Source organism: Brachypodium distachyon, chromosome 2 (assembly GCF_000005505.3).
Source record: "Brachypodium distachyon strain Bd21 chromosome 2, Brachypodium_distachyon_v3.0, whole genome shotgun sequence".
NCBI classification, from domain to species: domain Eukaryota; kingdom Viridiplantae; phylum Streptophyta; class Magnoliopsida; order Poales; family Poaceae; genus Brachypodium; species Brachypodium distachyon.
This window is the reverse complement of record NC_016132.3, coordinates 18,043,547-18,057,587: the sequence shown is the minus strand read 5'-3', so window position 1 is coordinate 18,057,587 and position 14,041 is coordinate 18,043,547. Positions and strand designations below refer to the sequence as shown.

The window sequence follows — 14,041 nt, the reverse complement described above, 5'->3', positions numbered from 1 at the left end:
GTTATTTTTTTTTGATGTGTTATTTTCAATCTTTATAGCGTTGTTCAGCTTTTGATATATTTTGTTTGCTGCCAAATTTATCCCAAGCAAATAGGTAATGCCAAAAATAATTAGATCAACATGTCATCTATTTATCTTAACGAGTTTAACGAGCTCTTATGAACCGTTAACGAACCGAACCGAACAATGGTCTCAGATCGTTAACAATAACCACGTTAACGATCCGATCTCTCGGCGAACCGACCATCCTCGTTTTAGCCGAGTGTCCGTGCGTGCGCGGCAGCCCCGATGCGAGGCCGCCCGCGGCGTGCTGCGAATGCCTGCGAGGCTTTCTGTAGCCACCGTGGCCAGCTTTTGAAGCTTTGCAGTGGCAGCAGCTGAGGCGAGCCCGAGGAGGCCCCCTACCAGCACTGGGGACTGCGGTTTTCGCAGTTCTCGATCCCCGACGTTGGGTGAAAAGGGAAGGCTCGCATGCCGACATGCGCGCTCAGTGGGGCGGACATGAAGCACGTCAGGCACGGCCTTTTTGCCAGGGCTGCAGCTTTCGCGTACGCTTCTGCTGCTTTTGTGACACAGCAACCATCATGTTTTACACTTCACTTCAGATCTCCGGCCGGTTGTGTCAAGGAGTCTCTACCCAATGGGCTCTGAGCCTCTGACGCAACGAATGAGCCGAGCAGGCATGGAGACTCATGCAAACCCAGCCCACCAACAAATCCAGAAACATGGAAGGCCCAGCTGCCCAACTACGGCAGGACAATTTGCCAATTCCAGAAGCCAGAACAACTTCAGAAGGATAACACTCCCACAATGGAACAAATTTATTCTCAAAAAAGTATCACTATCTGCAAGGACTTTATTCTCAAGTTAAACAGCAAAAGAAAGATTCTCTTCGACGCACAGGAAATTTGGTTACTCATCTTGACTAAACCTAAGGAACAGGTCCTGGCACGAGTCCTCGTCTTCTGCAGTTCTGCTTGTCAAAGTTGTCAACGGAATTGACAAATTTCCACCTGCTCTTCTTGTTTACATATGGAGCGCCCCTTTGACCACGCCCTCAGGTTGTCTGTCCCTCAGCCAAAACTGACCAGGGACTTGTCAAGCAAAAACAAATCCTTCATGCGGCTGATGCTGACTCTTCCCACTTGTTCACTACCTCTTTCAATTGTTCAAATCCCTGAAATGCAAGAGGTGAATAAGTAAAAGCCAGTTCTGGACATAACCTTCATCGGCGCAAGTATGCATCAACACATCTGAGCTGGCTTGGCATTTTCCTGTATCTAACTAAGCATGTAGGTGCAACCGCCAATATGTCAATTTAGTTGGCTTTCTACTAATTAATAACCAGACTGGAGGAAGGGACGAAGGGTGCACATCAGGGGCGTTGCCAGAGGAAGAATTAAGAGGGGGCAATTTAGACATTCTTAATTTGCTATAACTTAAATTAGAGGGGGCATAAATGGTGAAAATATGACATTTACATTAGTATAACATAACTGAGTGGGGGCATTAGCCCCCATGGACTACATGCTGGATCCGCCCATGGTGCACATTAGGAAAGAATAGAACATCTGAGAACTTGTAAATGGCTATTCTCCCAGTGAAGGTCCAAATGATGCATTCCTAAAGCACTAGTTGCAATAGTATTTGAAGAAATAACTGATTCCACTCACCATTCGGTTTGTGAAGCTCCCAAATGATTCACCATCCTGGCGTGTGCTATTCCAATAAGAAAACAGTGGTTCCAAAACCTTCTCAATATCTTGAAGCTTCACTTTATTCATAAACGTTTCTGCCAGTGTTGTCTGGTTTGGTGTTCCTCCAAGCCAAATCTGTGGTCACAGTAAAGAAATGCTCGAATGAAGATAAACTAATGCAGACCCAATGAGGTAAAACAAACAACAAAGGAAGTGAATTGCAGCCAGAATGATGTAAAGAATATTGACTACTGAGTATTGCTTTTACCTGGTAACTGTTTGGACCATCACCAACGAAACCAACCTCTGCCATATATGGTCTGGCACATCCATTAGGGCAGCCAGTTATCCTCACCACTACAGACTCCTGATCCTTGATACCAACCTATTAAGCAGACACCATTATGTCTCAGTTCTCAGGTGACCGAACAAGTACATGCGGACTATATATTCACTTGTTAAATGTATTTTGCACAGTACGACAGATGAATACCTTGTCAAAGACTGCTCTAATTCGTTTAAGAATTGGTAGGATCCCACGTTCAGCTTCAGTTTGTGCTAGAGGGCACAGAGGTAAGGCAGGACATGCCATGGAAGTTATATTCAGGAGATCAACATCCTTCGGTTCCTACATACATGAATATCCAACTTCAGTAAAACATCCCCACAGTATACCACCATGTTGAGAAATCAAATGTACTGGGGAGAGAAAGAGCTCGCTGTCTTCTTGCACTGCAGATATTGTATGGTGGAAAGCTTTACGTTTTTTAGTTTAGTAACCAGACCAGCCTTGCTGTCTATTTCGTGTTAATAATCAATTTTATGTAAGGAAGAGCATCATCAATAGGAACATCATGTGCAGCAAGGAGAATTTCAGGATGAAAATATACATGGCTTTAATACCAACTACAAAAGTATATACTCCACATTACAGGACAGGGATATGCTGTGAAATGGAAAAAGGAATTCTTACCAACAGGCCAGCTTGAGTAAGAGCTGCAGTGATGGGAGCCCTCCATGCCTGATCAACCCCACATAAGATAAGATTTTGGTTTGGAGTAATACTAACATCCAAGTTATACTTCTCAATTATCTCTCGTAGAGTTTTCTTTGCTTGCCCCCCCAGACGACCATTATCAACATGCACCCCATAGAATAATTTACCATCACCCTGCAATAGACAACAAAGAGAAAAGATGAATGAAATATAGAGCTCAAGAGACAGGAGATCCTTCAGCATATGTAAGCTATGTTATATGAACAAGCAAACATAAGGGATACTGCAGATTGATCAAATGCTCTTATCTAGACTAGAGTACAAGACTAAATAGAACATGTAAGCTATGTCAAAACTGGAAGTATTAGGTGGAGTGAACTACACTAAAATGCTGGACAAAAGGAGAAATTTCTTAAAATATCAGGGCACCATTCCTAAATAAGCTATTTCTTTTATATCGATTTTCCACTGCTTGTTAAATATAAAATACCTGTTCCTGCCAGCCAAGGTAACTCTTGAATTCCCATTCTGGCAATGGACGGAAATTTTCAAACTTCTTTCCATAATATTTTTCAACTTCAGCCCGAAACTTGTCAATTCCCCAGCGGTCAAGCAGATACTTCATTCTGCTATACCTGCGGTCGTCTCTTCTTCCATTTTCTCTCTGTGTAACAACTATTGCCTTTATAGCATATAATATATCCTCCTTAGGAACATAACCAAGTGGATCAGCCAGTCGAGGGAATGTGGTTTCCACTCGGTGTGTTCTTCCCATGCCACCTCCGACCTGAAAAAAGGGGATAACCACACATTGATGAATAAACTATCAATTAAGAAATAGGCTTTGCTAAACACACTGTAAGATGCAGCAAAAGAAAATGCCCTTACATAAAGGTTGAAGCCAACAGGCTCTCCCGCGCTGTCTGAAACAACAACAACACCGATGTCATTGGTCAGAATATCAACAGAGTTATCACCGCCAACAGTGACTGCAATCTTGAACTTCCTGGGCAGATACTGGGTCCCGTATATTGGTTCAGGGGAATCAGGAAAGTTTGTTCCATGTGAGTTGTCATTGCGAGCTTTCGTGACCTCAGGGGGTTCTTCTGCTGACATTATCTTCTCCCCATCTACCCAAAGGTCATAATAAGCCCCCGACTGTGGTGCAAGAAGTGCTGCAATATTTTCTGCTGTTTCTTGCGCAAACAGAATATCTTTTCTGACATATGGCGCTGCAGGTGCAAGCACATTCCTATTGAGATCTCCACAAGCACCTAAGGTTGAACCCATATTCTTTATCACAGTGCTGATGACATGCTTCAAGTTCTTCTTAAGAACACCATGCAGCTGAAATGTTTGTCTGGTTGTCAAACGGAGTGTTCCAATTCCGAACTCATCGGCTAGTGTATCCATAGCCAAGTAAAGCTTGTTTGGAACTTTTCCAGAAGGATTCTTTGTCCGGAGCATGAACGAGTAATTCTTTTGTCCACGAACAGCTCGGTCTGTCTGCTGATAGCTTCCATGGAACTTAATCAGCTGAACAGCATTGTCGTTGATATTTGGAGCCTCTGAGACCAGCTCCTCATTCAAAGGGTACCGAAGAAAATTGCTCTTTTCTTTGATTATCTCAACCTTGCTCCGCTTAACCTCGGTTGCATCCTTCTTCAGAGGCTGCAAGAACGACGGAAGGGTTTAGAATTTCAGCTACGAGGAGCCACGGATCATGGCATAGTATTTTCTATTGAATGACGGATCGATATGATATAGGAGTCTTTAACAATATTCCAGGGCTAAATGACTATTAAAACCTTCGAATAAAGTTTTCCCAGTCTACGACAGAGACTATCTGCCCGCATTCACAGGAGCAATCCATTTTTTTTCTCTTTTCAAAATCAAACACTAAAAAGGGGAGATGATTTGAACAAAAATTACCTCCATTAACTAATGACTACATGGCTAGCAAGGTTAAAACCCAACACAGTTCAGCGGCAACAAAATTAACAGTTCACAGTTAATCCAGTACCACCACCTGGCAAATTCACTACTACTAGCAGTCAGGTACACAGGGGGACAATTGTTCCACATGATTATACTTAACGCTACAAAAGCATAGCAAAATCCAAGGTTAACGGCACATTATACCGCATTATACCAACATCGAATCACATCAATTTCGACGAACCACGATGATTTAAAACTGACGCCGAAAGAAATGGTTTCCATTCGGGACGGTCGACCCCGAAGAATCTCCCCTCCGAAAACGACGAAACCCTAGAATCGAACGCGGCCGGCCATCCCACCACTACAGGGAACTCACCGCGGACACGGCGCGAATGCTGGACGCTGATGGCCCGCCGCCGCCAGCCGGTGTCGCCGCGGGCGGCGGCGCCACCCTGACGGGCCGGCCGAGCATCCGCGACCTCGGGAGCTGCGCCGCGCCGTGGAACCCGGCTCCGCCCACCGCCGACATCGCCGGAGCAGGAAACTGGCCGGAGCCTATGGAGGGAGATTGAGTTGAGGAGTGAGAGCGAGCGAGATATCTGCGCTGAGCACGGTTGAGACTTGAGCGGCCGAGACGACGAGTCACCGGGGGCTTTATTGGGAGCGGCCACGACCGGGTCTGGCCCACCGGGATAAGCACGGGAATATATTCGCGTACACCTCGTCCACGGTAGACCACGCAGTTTTCCCTAGCAACTCCTACAAGCGGGTGCATGGACGCTGCGCAGGCGAGAAGTTTCTGGATCGAGAGGGGAAAACGGGAACGGCTGCCGCGAAGCATCACACCTGACGACTGTGGCCGCCACACGTCCCGTGCTGCCCAGTGACAAGTGGGGTTTCGTATTCGGATGGCCCACTTGTCCGTGACAGACGTGGCCGCCGAGAAAATGGATTTGTACATCCTCTTGGGCAAATGCGTCTTGTGAGGCGGCTGCACCGCGAGACGTGCGGGTTGGTGTGACGGGTGGGGCTCTGGATGGTACCGGGGTTTGTGTGGGTACGTTGAACCTGGACGTCCTTTTCGGGTCCATCCGCTGCGAAAAAGCTTTGATTCTCCATCGAGCACCACTATAGGACCTTTTTTTTAAGAGAGTGCCACTATACTCGTAGCAGCCGCGCCGCACCACGTGAGGTCAGACGTGAGATCAGGTACGGGACAATCTTGTGTCTCGGTGAATCCGAATCTTGTGTGGCCTCTTGTGTTTTTCTAGCGCGAGCACGAGGCGAGACCCGAGAGCGCCTCTTGGTCTCGGATAAAAGCCAGCTCTTTCTGGCCAACCGGGACGAGCGACGGAAACCACATCAAACAGCAGGGATGTAAACGGGCAGCCGGTAGGGCCCGTTTAAGCCCGTACAGCACCAACATAAGCAGCCAGTTTAGCACCAACATAAGCCAAAGGACAGAATTAAAGGAAAAAAATTCAAACGGGCCTTGCGGCGCCGATTAGAGCGCGTGACACGGAGAAAAGACCATCGAGCTGATTTGAGTGCTTCTCCGATCACATCCCAAAGCTATTGCAAATGTTCGTTTGGACTATATGCATATTTTCCCCTCAAAATCTACCCCTGCCACATCTCCCAAACGGACATTTGGTCCTCTTTATCCGGCTAGATCTTCAAATTGGCCTCAAATTTGAAAGATGATTGGGATGTCTGAACATTCTCAGTATTTTTCGAGAAAGAAAAAAAAGAAGAAAAGTTAATTTGAGAGAGAAATTTGAGGATGTAATTGGGTAATGCTGGCGGACATGAAACATAACACAGATGCATGTCCATCGCAAAATTTAGAAAATCCAATTGGAGTTGCTCTCATGTGTGCTGATGATTCTGCTGGGTGAAAGCGGTCGTATCCTGTTGTTTTTCTTCTTTTCAAAACAGGCGAGCGCTCGGTTGTTGGTGGTGGTGCATCGAATCCACCAAGCAAATTTTTTTTTTAGAGCATCCACCAAGCAAAAGTGAACACGAGAATACATAGGCGAGTTGCGGGCCCGACGGATCATGGAAACGGCCCACCATGGACAATGAGCGTTTAATGAAATCGGAGGGAGGCCTCTGACCCTCTGTTCGTCAAAGAAAAAAAAGACAGTGGGCGTCCCGCCAGACGGACCGGGAATGCTCGTGCGTACAAATGGGCTGACCATTTGCCGCTATTAAGCTTCCTCGCTTACACTTGGTCCATTATCTTATCTTGGGCCAACGGTCAGCCTTATATTGTCTCAAAAGTAAACGGGCGGCTTTGGGGCCTGGCCTGCCCCGTCATGTCGGACCTAGTACCACATATTTTTTTTAGGGGAACCTGGTACCACATAATCAGGCCCAGGCGACGCTCGCGAAATGGGTCCGAGTTTTCAAAGGGATTTTTTCCCCTAAAAATAATCAAAGGGATTTTTATCTCAACGACCGTGCATAAATTGATGTTCTAAAGAAAAACGTGCATACATCGTCTGACCTCGTTTGTTTTGGGCGAGACATTTTTGGGTGCGGTTTTATTAGAACAGCTGTGGCTATTTATCAAATAGCCTAACTTTTTATAGGAGTTCATATTTTAACAACTATGCACATATACTTGTCACATTGTGACTTTGTTGGGGAATTTATTTGAACATCAATATAATGCATACTTGTCAAACTGACCGACTTTTTTGGGGGAGCTTATTCGAACAAGTATACACATGCATCAGATGGTTTGACTTTTTTTAGGGGATAATCTGAACAACTATGCAAACTAATTAATCAAATTGTCCGGCTGAGTTATCAAACTAATCAAATTCTCTTGCCCATGGCATGGAATGGAGGCGCACAATAATAATCGAAGGTGGGCTAGCCAGGGGCAGAGCCAGGTGAAGAGAACAAAGAAAACAGGCACGACAGACGTGAATACGTGATCACACGGCGGGGCCGAGCCAAACTATCTATGGCGCCGGCAGCAAAGAGAAGCAGAATACTTCCTCGGTCAAACAAAGAATGTCTCAATTTTGACAAAATTTGAATGTATCTATAACTAAGTCATATTTAGATATATTTAAATTTTAACAAACTTGAGACATCTTTTGTTGGACGGAACAAGTATAAGCATTTGGACACCATGCATGGCTGGTGGTAACAGGCTGACAGCGTCGCAGTGAAAGAAGCCGAACCGCGGGCTGCCGACTAAGGCCATGGAACATATGGTAAACGATCGAGTACATAACCTGTAAGCTGAACCCAGCAGTAGGTTAGCATTCCATGGCTGTCATCCATACCTGAAAACCAGCTCACTCACAAGTCACAACCAAACACATGCAACGCAATCAGCACAAAACGAGACCCGACACAAACAGCCAGGCAGTGGCCAACCCCTCTCTCTCTAATCTAACCCAAAAGAAGAACCAGCGAAGCAGCGAACCAAACCCATCCAATAACAACCCAGAATATGCCGGCCGGCCAGAAGGGTTACAGCCAGAACCCTTCATTTCCAAGCCAAGCTGAGACTCTCAACACTTGTTTAAAGAAAACAGAAAACAAAGCGAGTTCAGGCTCTCAACTCCAACTCCAACTCCTGCACACTATATATAACCCTGGAGATGATCTCTTCTCCTCCACCCAAAACCACAAGCTTCAAAGCGCCTCTAGCTACATCTCTTCGATCCACCGAGCTAATCTTTGCTAATTGCAACAGCATCCGTAAGTAAGTCAAGGAGCAGATCGATGGCGGTGACTCTGAAGCTCAGGATCCTCGCCGTGGCCGCTGCCGCCACCGTCGTGGCCTCGTCGCTGGTCGGCACGGCATCCGCGGCAGAAGGGCCGGCTCCTGCACCGGCCTCCAGCGCCTCTGTGGCTGCCCCGGCCATTGCCATGGCGTCCTTGACCGCGCTTGTCTTTGGCTACTTCTTCTAAAGCCAACCTGTGTGTAGTGCATCCCAGGACGCACAACGGCACAAGTCAGAAGGCTTCGTTTCTTTTTCAATTTTTTTTTTCTAAGGCCATGAGTGCCGTGCGTTGCGCGTGCAGTTTGGATCTTAATTCCTTTAAGTTCTTCTCTTGTTGATACAACACACATTGTTTACATGTTCCATTCTTTCAATAAATTATCTTGTTTTGAGTATATACACCTACTGCTTCAAGTTTTAACTGATCGGCTGTCTTTGGCTACGGGGTTGCTATTTTTTACATGGGGCCGGTAATCACGGTTCATGATAACGTAATACTCTTTCCGATCTTAAATTGTTGTCGAAATATTGCATGTATCTAGACGTTTTTTAAGAATAGATACATCCATATTTGAACAAATTTGAGTCAAGAATTTAGAATCAGAGGGAATACAAGTTATCGCATGGGTACCAGACAAATTTTCAATTAAGATACTCCGTATTTGAATTTAAACTTTTCCTTGCAGTAGACCACTTGTGTTTGAGTCCTCCCTGCTCCTGCCGACAATTTTTGCGGTCAAAGTTTTAATTTCTCACGATAAGAATGAGAGCAAGAATGGAAGCCAGGACCTACAGTAGCTCAGGAGACAGCACCAATTCATTAGTGTTTTAGGAATGATAAATAGCCACTATATTCCTTTATTAATTTCTTAAATTCACAATTTTAAAATAATGTGTTTCTTTTGCTCGGCAAGTACATTTACCGGCAGGGACGATAAATGTGGTCACGGGCCAAAAATACCACCCGGCAACCAAAACCCGTATACTGTTTATTTTACATTGTGGGGAATATTGTATCTAGTCATTTAAGTTCCCCCACTTGTCAATGATACAATAGAGTTACTGAGCAAGATTGTGGGTGTCCTATATATGCCAGTATTCAGAGCAAGGACAAGATTGTGGATATTAACCTGAATTTTGCATGATCACCATACATCTACAATTAAATCTACACCACCAAAGCTCTTATACGCTAACAGCTCGTCTGGGATTAGTTGTCAATGAGGCAAATATAAGATTTAACTACTCTCTGTCAGGAATGAAACAAGTCAATTCTTACAAAAAATAAAAAAATCTGTCCGGACACATGACAGCCTACCTGCGGAGTGCTTAACTGGCTTCCATTTTGTATTCTCAAGTCTGGTTTGCCAGTAACTTTGAGTTGTCTGCATGTCTGGCCGCTCATGAATCCTGATTGATTTGTCGCGGCTGATCGTTGGATCAATGATCGTCTGCAGAATTATTTGAGCACCAACGCAAAGGATGTGTCTGTCAATGCGTCACCGAGTTCTTTCATGTACCGTAGTACTTTTTTGCGGTGTCTTAAAAGGACCTTTTATTTTGAAGACAATAGAAGAAATTAAATGCCCAAATGGCTTCTCGTCCTGTCCATCTAACTTTGCCTACTTTACACTCCAACTCCCCAACGAAGGCAACTCTACAATGATTACACAGTTGAAGCTTCGAGGCCGTCGATGGGGCATAGCTTTCTTCTCCCTAAGCGCGAGCCAAAGAGGCCAAAGATTTTCGGCTCATCAGTCTTCCATAGTTTCACGAAGACTTTTCTCGAAGTCTTATCTTGAGAATAGCCCTGAGTTGTCTCAGATTTTGGTCGTGACAGTGGGCTTCGATGTAACTTTGAGAAGAGCTCCTTTCTTTCTGGTTAAGGATGACTGTAAGCAATGGGGCTTTGCCGTCGTCAAAGGCCAAGGGCTGCACGCCCTATGCACCTCATGCTCTGTCTTATGTTTTTTTTTCCTGTCGTTTTTTCTGCTTATCGCGTTGGTCTATCTATACTGTACTTGTTCTATACCTCCCTCTTGTGGTCGATGTATATTTCATCATTCCACATCATAACGTATGGAATTTGTTATACTAGAACAAAAAATGACCTAAAATGCCTTCTAGTTGCACGGGAAAACCTTAGAAAATCGTGAAGGATCGACCGGGATTCAAAGCAGGTAGTCAACACCGCTTTTCACTGAACATTTCAAACGCATTGGGAATTTCAGATCCTAGATAAATGTTTTGCGCTTTCTTTTGAGATTTTCAGAACTCACATCTTGAAACCCAATAACTAAAGAGAGATTGTGTTGCATGTATGCTAGCATTATTCATAAAGATCCATCTTCGAACCATACTTTGTTTTTTCCCTATTGTTCCTTGCATTTCTGGATTTATTAAGCACCTGCTCGTCTCGTCGTCTAATCCTGACTCCTGCACACCTGACGCTATAGTTGTTCCTCTAGAAGCCGGTGATGGCAGCGGGCAGACACAGCTGGCCGCACGTCATCGTCCTCAACCTCTGTTCCGCCTTGAAGATCTCCATGCACACCACGCAGCCCTTCTCCCTCGCGCCTTCGGCCGTCATCTTCTGCAGGGCTCAGCGATGGTCGTGCTCAATGCCCGCAACACCACCCTGACCATATGAGTCGGTGTCATCTGTATCATTCATGGCGAGGATGGTGAGCAGTCACTGCAGCCGTGGCGGGCCCTCTTGGGGCATCTTCCGCTGGCATCGGGGTCCAGTAGTTCGGCCAACTATCAGATACTATCCATTGCTCTCTCTTGCTAGAGCTCTCTCTCTCTCTAGCAAGAGAGAGCAATGGATAATAGACGGTGGTTGTCTGAAATGCCGGATCCGATGCAAGCAGAAGAAGTGATCCAGGAGGGCCCTTTGCGGCCACAGCAACCGCGCACCATACCCGCCATGGATAGTGTCGCCAACGTCGACGCGTTGGGAGCTGTGGTTGGTTCAGGACGGTGCCGACGGCATCAAGTGCGACCATCGTTGCTCTGCAGGGAGACATCGTATGGCGAGGCAAGGGAGAAGGCTACACGGTGCGCATGGAAATGTTCAAGGCAGACGAAGAGAGGCTCAGAACGATGCAATGCAACAACTACTTCCACCAGGGCTGCATCTTCCCGTGGCTACGCATCAGCTGCGTTTGCCCGCTCTGCCGCCGCCAGCTTGCAGAGATACGACTATAAGTGATTGGTATGCAGGAGTTAGGATTGGATGAGGAGAAGACGAGCATATGCTTTTAATTATTAGTTCATAAATGCAAGGACCATGAGAAAAATAACGGATGGTTTGAAGCTAGAACTGTATGAATTCTGCTAGGGTGCATATGTATCTATGCAGTCGCTCTTTAATTATTAGTTTGTTTCTCAAGATGTTGGTTTAGAAATCTCAAAAGTGCCCAAAACATGTATCTGGAATGTGAAATTACCAATGCATATGAAATGTTTAGTTAAAAGGCGAATTGACTATTGAGAACATGTGCGTCGTTACTCATTTGTTCTCGGTCCCCACCAATTTTACGACTTGGCCCCTGCTTATTGGGGTATAAGTGTCCTGGTTCTTGGTTAAGAGGTGCTTCTACATGACTTAGAAATGCAACGACGATGGTTGTGAGGGCCCGACGGTTTTGGGTTAGGCTTCACATTCTATACAGAGCGGGTTATAGCACTTCGGGATTTTGAGGCCTACTATTCCGCAATCCTGATGGAGATCAGGGACCTGTCAGAGTGGATGACAGAATTCAATAGAGATCTTAGAGATTGCGAAGCAAAGTGAAGCTACAATCAACGCGGTTGCCAACGAAAATAGGAATGAAATCAACGATGTGTTGTCACCTTGATGAAGATGTCAGGGGTCAAGGTGATTAGTGTTCGGGGTGGTGGTGCACCCTATCACTAGAAAGGAATGCATGTGTGATCCTTGTGGGCATGTACGATGCAAAGATGATTGTGTATGAGTGCTTTAAGACATAATATAACCACAACACAAAGCACCTATTTAAAATTTATCTACTCCAGTAAAAATCCCTCTTTGTTGGGACTGAAATAATTTATTATATATAAATTCATACTTAAAAAATCATAAGACATGTTAAGCTTAATTTGATGCCTAATTGCCTGAGAGGGATGTTGTGTTGGGAGAATTGTCTTTACAAACTCGGCAACTTGGAATTACATCATTAATCTATGGAAGCACTAAGGTCTGGGACTTGCTGTGAAGAAAAATATAGCACATATATTAATATGCAGCGACAAGGGGGGCGAACAAGGCTTGCCTCCCCCCTTATCAATTTTTTTCATCAGATCAGTAAAATACGTAAATGTGGTTACTAATAAGATTATACTAAGGTTGCCCACTCCAAACTCAAATGTCCTCGTTTTGCCTCCCAAGTAAAAGAATTTAACCAAAAGTTTGTTGGGGAACGCGGTATGCTACGCTAGCACAAAATAAAAATTTCTACCGCTTCCGCCCGGATCAATGCTGTAGATAATGGATCACGAGATTACCACTAGACGCGCAGACCCGTAGCGGAAGTAGAGTCGATGTAGCGCGTTGATGCTGAGTAGTTGAACAGCCTGCTCCTCCTCGCCGATCCCACGAACAGTTCGTCCAAGCGCCGCAGGTGCAGCGCCTCCGAGGTATCCACACGTACAGGGAGGAACTCCGTGCGGCGGACTGCTAGATCCGATCGCAAGGCTTTGGACGTGGAGGTGTGACGGCCAAGTCTAACTCGCGTCTGCACTGGTGTAACCCTAACCGGGTATGCCTCCTCCACTTATAGACCTCCCTGGTGGGCTTCAACACTTGAGGCCCGTTAGGAGTCTAAGCCCGATACGAGTTGGATCCGATCCAATTCGGTCCCATCCCCTTAAGCGTGCGACCCTACAGGTTCATGGTCAGACGGACACGACTACGAGCTCAGACTGCGGGTCCGAGTAACACCTTACTTGTCCACTGGCACCGACTCAAGTCGATAGTTGGTAGCGGTGCCTAGCAGCACGTGCCAACTCCCGAGTAACCACAAGGTATATTGACGAACCATACAATGTGTCATATGCAACATTCCTTTTGCCTCACGATATGTGTGTCGAGCTCAAGGCGAGTGCTTGTCATCCTTGTGGATAGCTCGACTCTCTTCTCGTTCTTGTGATACAGATTCCCGAACCGGTTAACACTTAACCCAAGTCGCATGGCCATGCTTTCCGAATCTGATCACTCGAGAGGGCCCAGAGATATCTCTCCGAACAGGAGGGGCAAATCCCATCTTGATCAACCATGACTCGCAGCATGCTTCTCAGCAAACCCGAAACCTACCTTCATAACCACCCAGTTACAGAGCAGCGTTTGGCAACCCCTAAGTAGGCCGATACACATCCCAAGCTCATGCGATGACCTCAGGTCTAGGACTGGCATATACATCGTACTTGAGACTAACAAATAACAATCATCTCGTTGTGTCTCAGTGCGGGTTTGTCCGACTCAACAATCTCATTGTCAAGTCCATGCTATCAGTCGACAACACCTTGCCCTATGACTTGTGAAACATAGTCATCATACTTATTCACATTGCTAGTATAGGTTATGTGTCCGCATAACCTCAATGACCAGAGACCATTAGAATAACATCATAGAA

General features: G+C 45.7%; 1 protein-coding gene across 1 annotated transcript; it reads right to left on the bottom strand.

Moving 5' to 3' along the window:
- Positions 1 to 787: 787 nt before the first annotated feature.
- LOC100821707 (sulfite reductase [ferredoxin], chloroplastic) lies at positions 788 to 5,258 on the bottom strand. The gene is made up of 8 exons (XM_003568109.4): positions 5,012 to 5,258; positions 3,583 to 4,365; positions 3,185 to 3,481; positions 2,671 to 2,868; positions 2,191 to 2,325; positions 1,966 to 2,082; positions 1,674 to 1,832; positions 788 to 1,177 (listed from the first exon to the last, which is right to left on the bottom strand). Exons 1-8 carry the CDS (start codon positions 5,162 to 5,164, stop codon positions 1,118 to 1,120), a joined length of 1,902 nt encoding a protein of 633 aa, XP_003568157.1. The 5' UTR covers positions 5,165 to 5,258; the 3' UTR covers positions 788 to 1,117.
- Positions 5,259 to 14,041: the final 8,783 nt, after the last annotated feature.